General features: G+C 44.8%; 1 protein-coding gene across 2 annotated transcripts in view; it reads left to right on the top strand.

Moving 5' to 3' along the window:
• The first annotated feature begins 1,268 nt into the window (after positions 1–1,268).
• Positions 1,269–6,000, top strand: part of STT3A (STT3 oligosaccharyltransferase complex catalytic subunit A) — a 29,120-nt gene continuing 24,388 nt past the window's right edge. Inside the window, exons 1-3 of one of the 2 annotated variants that reach the window (XM_003910910.3) lie at positions 1,269–1,387; positions 4,383–4,505; positions 5,580–5,640. In XM_003910910.3, coding sequence (XP_003910959.1) covers positions 4,418–4,505; positions 5,580–5,640 — 149 coding nt within the window. In that variant the 5' untranslated portion in view covers positions 1,269–1,387; positions 4,383–4,417. The remainder of the gene's footprint in view (positions 1,388–4,382; positions 4,506–5,579; positions 5,641–6,000) is intronic. The other variant, XM_003910911.3, reaches the window with a different exon arrangement.

Raw genomic sequence — 6,000 nt, 5'->3', positions numbered from 1 at the left:
CGCCCCCGACCAAAACTCTTATTTTGAAGAAGCATTTACTTCAAGTTCTGTAATTCCTTCAGGCTCAGCTTCAGTTTCCTTTTTTTAAAGTAAAATTACATCAAACACTTACTATTAAAAACAAAACAAAAAAAGCAGATCTATTGAATCATAACGTCCTGGGGCGAGCCTGATCATGTGAATTTTTTAAAAAATGCATGTGATTATAAAGCACTGATTTAAATAATGACCTTTCAATAAGCGGTAGGTTCCGTTCAGGGGAGAGTAAATAGGAAGCTGCGTGAGTGGCAGGGGCAACAAGTTGGAAGAGCTGCGGGACGTTCCCACTCTCTCTGGTGTAGTCTTGGCTCACCAAGGCGCGCAGGGAGTAGAAGTGCCTGAGGATAAAGGTGTATACGTGCGAGTCTGAGATGATGGAATTGCCGCTGAAACTTCGTCCCCTTCTCTGCCCTCAGCAACGTTATTGGGGGTCGGGGAGCGCGTTGGGTGCGGGAGAAGACAGACAAGTTAGAATAGGGAGAGCGGCTCTCTGGCGGGTATCGTACAAAGGGCTGGACTAAGCATGGCCGGGCTGCCTCTCGGTCCCCCGAGGAAGCCCGTCTGCTGCTGGAGAGGGCTGTGCCTCCGTGGCGGTGGCTGTCTCAGCCGGCAGTGGAGACGCCTCCAGCTTAGCCCCAACAACCCCTTTACGTCTAGGCACGCTCTTTCACAAAGCTAGGGGCTGTGAACTCTGCCAAGGTTCCCAGGTCCATCGCAGTTACCAGAGCACTGTAAAAGCTCTTGAGCCAACTATCAGGCACATCCTGCAAAAGACGCAGTCTGGACCAGGAAGCGTTTGAAATGCTTCCCTCCTCTCCATTCACCTTGTATTACGTAACAATTTCTACCTTAAAAAAGAGGGACACCAGCGGCTCCGCATTCCGAGTTACTGGGACTTGGAGCAAGGGTCTATTTCAGCGTAGTTTCCGCTTCTTGTCACATGACGGGAGTCAGCGGGCCACTGCTTTCCACCGCGACTCCCCGTGGGTCCGCCGACCGACACGTCACTCCTCGGCCCTCAACCAAACTGCTTGGGGCACGTTCTTTCCGCGCTCTTGACTCCTACGCGCCGGCCTATGACAGCTCGGCGGGAGCACGCAGACACGCCTCTAGACTGCTAAGCGATAGCTGTAATGACCAATTAAAAACTGGAATCGCGGTTCGGTTTACGCCTCCGAGTTTGACAGACAGTTCCCAGATCCTATCGCTCTCCCGAAGCGTCGAATTGGCCTGGAGCCAGCCAACGGGGGAGCGGTCGGGGAGGCGGACCCGGCTGCTGCCAGGGTTGGGTGCGCCGCTGAACGGATGGCCAAGGGAGCCCAGCGGATCGCCTAGGAAAGCCGGCCAGGTGAGAAGGCCATAGAACGTAACTTGAAAATCAGCTGCAGGTGCAGTCCATGGCGTTGGTGGGGCTGAACGAAGTGTGCACGGGGCAAAACTCTAAGTGGGGATGGAGAGCAGAGTTTAGGGCCTTGCAGAGGAGGGGGCGTGGGGCGTGGTGTGGGGGCTTCCTGGATGGAGGGATGTGAAGGTCTGGGGAGGGAAGGTAAGGTGGATCTTGGGGACAGAGCGTGGGAAAGACTGGGTCCTGGGACTGGTTATGGAGGGGAGGGCGCGTAGGATGCTGGGGTGATGAGGGTCGCGCTGGGGGTTGTCAGAGGTGGTCAGTTCTTTGAGGGCGGGAAGAAGAGGGAGGTGGGACCCGCTGGAGAGACCAGGAGGGAGAAGAGAGTAAACGATTGTGAGAGGGTGTGGAAACGTGTGTAGGGAAACGGGGCTGGGGAAATTGCAGTCTGGGAAACTACAGCTAGGGTGCAGGAGATGCCACACTTTGCAGAGCACAGTTGAGGAGAGCAGATTGGTAAGTGTTTTAAGAAAGGTGTCTTTGCTCTTATTTGCTTGGCCGTGTGCGAAAGTGACCAAAGAGCACGAGATGAAATCTCCCTTACGGCCCTGCCCTAAATGACTAGCTCCTTTACTCAGTTTTCAAGTAGAGGTCCTAGCAGTCTCATTTTGGTGTGCGGCTCATATCAACGCAGTGGTGTTAAGTTTGTTCCTATTTCAGGCATTCCAGAAAACAGCTGCAAACCCTGAGAGATATGGCTGGTTTGCTGACCTCCTGGAGTAGTTAGGCCTTTATTTTTAGTTTCAAAATAAGATTTCCCTTTGGGACTATACTTAAACACATTTCTAAAACTGCTCTTCTGGGACAGTTAATTATGGAAAACATGCTTGACTTCTCAGTGTTGGTGCCAGCATTCTATACGCCTTCCACCTAGTCCAGTATGTGGGTTTTTTTTATCTCCTTTATTCTAATAATAGTGGGAAAAAAGATTCATGGGGGAGGATAGACAAAGGTTTGTTAACAGATACATAAGTACAACTAGATAGGAGGAATAAATTCTAGTGTTCTATAGGATAACTATGATTAGGAGTATAATTAACAAAAATACACAATTTATTGTATATTTTCAGATAGCTAGAAGAGTGGATTTTGAATATTCCTAAGACAAAAAAAAAAAATAAATGTTTGAGGTGATGAATCTACTAATTATCCTGACTTGATATTACACATTATATACATGTACAGAAATGTCACACTGTACTCCATAAATAGGTACAATTACGTGTCAATCAAAAACAATAAAAGCAAAAAGTCTTGAACGATATCCTTTGTTATAATCGTTATAACTTAGCCCTTGATCACATTGTAATTTAAGAAGGTAGGGCTGGGTGTGGTAGCTCACGCTGACTGTAATCCCAGCACTTTGGGAGGCTGAGGTGGGCGGATCACAAGGTCAAGAGATCCAGACCACCCTGGCCAACATGGTGAAACTCCTTCTCTACTAAAAATACAAAAATTAGCTGGGCATGGTGGCGCGCACCTGTAGTCCCAGCTACTCAGGAGGCTGAGGCAGGAGAATCGCTTGAACGCGGGAGGCAGAGGTTGCAGTGAGCCAAGATGGCACCACTGCACTCTAGCCTGGCGACAGAGCGAGACTCTATCTCAAAAAAGAAAAAAAAAAAAAGGTAGTACTGTCTAGTACTGTCTTATACAAGAATAACTAACCTATGGTAGATTAATGCTATATTGCTATATAAGTAATTCTTATCTGTCATGTGATTTCCATTTTGAACTGTCCACAGTTCAAACATTTTAATCTACTTTGTTTGCAGTTCAAACATTTTAATCTACTTTGTTTAGCCCCCGACTCTTCTGCTTCAGTAGGAAAAATTCGTTTTCTTTCCCTCTAGCTTATCATCTGATGCCATCAAATGTCTGTGTGTAATTTAATCAATCTCTTAAATCAGCATTGTCAGTTACAGAGATGCCTTGAGACAGATGATTGGAAACGGTTATCGATCTGAGCAGCTGTTACAGTCTGATATATGGGATTGAGAGCGCAGTGGGTCTGTGTTTGTGTACCTCCTCCTCTTCTTGAGTGCATGATTGTACCTGCCTTAGTTATCAGTTATGCTCTTAGTTGACCCGACAGCCCCACTGGGATTTGGAAAAGAAAAAAGTTTATAGCCATTCAGTTGAAGTTTAAATTTAGGGCTCGAAATTGTGTTGATTCAGTCGTGACCTCTATTTTTCCTCTTACTGCTTTCACTTTTTCTTTCTTTTTTTTTTTTTTCTCCCTTTTTAAAGAGACGAGGTCTGGCTCTGTTGTCCAGGCTGGAGTGCAGTGGTGTGATCCTAGCTCACTGCAACCTCCAACTCCTGCCGCCGTCTCCTGAGTAGCTGGGACTACAGGTGCAGACCACCAAGCCTGCATAATTTTAAACAATTTTTGTGGAGATGGAGTTTCACTGTATTGCTCAGATTGGTCTTGAACTCCTGGCTTCAAGTGATCCTCCCTCCTTAGCCTCGGAAATTGCTGGGGCTTGCACTTCTGGTCTCGATATTTATTTCCTGCTTTTCCCCCCCATACAGTCCTGCCTTTTCCTGAGTGCTCTCTTTTGCCATTTTATTATTTTTCAGTATTTCCAATCTTCCTATTTATTTTTTCATCTCTTCCTTGTACTGAACTATTGCTAATTGTGCTTATGTACTTGTTAGCTGTGAAGGAGTTAGCTGTGAAGGAGTGGGAAATAGAATTATGGATGGTTTATTCTGACCACTCTATTTTAGTCTTGACACATAGACCTGACTTGTGCCTACTTCCTTGCAAGTTGATCATACTTTAGGCCAGGCTTGGATATTAGTATTAGCTTTGACCCTCTCTGGTGGTGTTTTTGCTAGCTTCTATGTCCTTTATGATTCCCTCTCATCATAAAATATGAAAATCTAGTAAATTGAAGGTGTTCAATATCTTGTGGTCTTGACTTTTTCATTTTAGCTGATCGTCGTGTGTGGCCACCCATTCATGTTAAGATGACTAAATTCGGATTTTTGCGATTGTCCTATGAGAAGCAGGACACACTTCTGAAGCTTCTCATTCTGTCAATGGCTGCTGTATTATGTGAGTGTGCATGTGAACCTCCCTTTCTTTGGGGATAGAAAGAGGAAAGTCTAGAAAAAAATTGAAAATCGCTATCTTTAAATGCCTTGTTCTTTTTAGCAGATTGTTATGTTTTTCCATTCCTCATCAGTATAATTTAATGAAGGCAAAATAGAAGGAATATAAAAGTCAGGGCTATGGGCCACGCATGGTAGCACACGCTTGTGATCCCAGCATTTTGGGAGGCTGGGGTGGGTGGGTCACTTGAGGCTGAGAGTTTGAGACCAGCCTGGCCAACATGATGAAACCTTGTCTCTACTAAAAATACAAAAACTAGTTGAGTGTGGTGGTGGATACCTGTAATCCCAGCTACTTGGGGGGCTGAGGCACGAGGATCACTTGAACCTGGGAGGCAGAGGTTGCAGTAAGCCGAGACTGCACCACTGCACTCTAGCCTGGGAAACAGAGCGAGACTGTCTCAAAAAAAAAAAAAAAAAAAAAAAAGAGTCAGGGCTATGATCATCTGTGAAAGAATGGGAAGCATGCTGTGCCAATTCTATTTTCTCACAGGGCAGAAAGTGATATTGGGGACCCGTGGATAACTGATTTTTGTAAAAGACAATTATCTTTAATTTAGGTGCCTTCTGTCATATTTTTGAAAGTTTCTTGAGTGTTTACTCTGTATTTTAGATTTTCTGGCTCTTCATGAGTCCTAGGTATAATTTTGCTTGCCATACCTATTACTTGGCTCCAAGGTTAAGGTTAGTTATGTGTGTGTGGTGGGGGAGTCAACGTGTATAAAAGATGACCATGTAAGTTGAGTTTGGTATTAGTAGGTGAATGTAATGTTACAGGCTTTTATGATTAGTTAACTGTGACCTATGAAAGTGGAAAATGTAGATGCCATTGTCAGGGGAAAGTTAACTTCTCTTGTTTCCTTTATGTGGGGAGAGATGGAATAAAGACTTTATTCAGGGATTATTTTGTATTTTCTGTGACCTCTCTACTGGATAATACTGTCTTCATTATAATACTATATCTGCTGTTCTTTCATGGCATATTACCAGTAAAATATTAACTCTCTGGTTTTTGCAGCTTTCTCCACTCGTCTCTTTGCTGTCCTGAGATTTGAAAGTGTTATCCATGAGTTTGATCCGTGAGTACCTTTGCTTGATCTGGTATTATTTACTTTGGGAGCCATTCAGGTTCATGGGTTTTAGATTCAAATTTCAGTCAGGCCTCAGTGATACAGATGTGTTTTCAGTACATTTAAGGGAAAAAAAAAAAGCTTAAACTCTTCCAAAGGATATAATTCTCTCCTTTTAAAGCATATATGTTGGAGTCCAGGCACAGTGGCTCACACCTGTAATCCCAGCACTTTGGGAGGCGGAGGTGGAGGGATCACTTGAGCTTAGGAGTTCGAGACCAGCCTGGGCAACAGGGTGAAACCCCATCTCTACAAAAAAAAAAAAAAAAAAAAAGTGTTGGAATTGACCAAGTAAGTCTCTGAAACTCA

The sequence above is a fragment of the Papio anubis genome, chromosome 12, assembly GCF_008728515.1.
Source record: "Papio anubis isolate 15944 chromosome 12, Panubis1.0, whole genome shotgun sequence".
Taxonomy (NCBI): domain Eukaryota; kingdom Metazoa; phylum Chordata; class Mammalia; order Primates; family Cercopithecidae; genus Papio; species Papio anubis.
The sequence above is the reverse complement of the archived record's forward strand: the minus strand, read 5'-3'. Positions and strand labels throughout refer to the sequence as shown.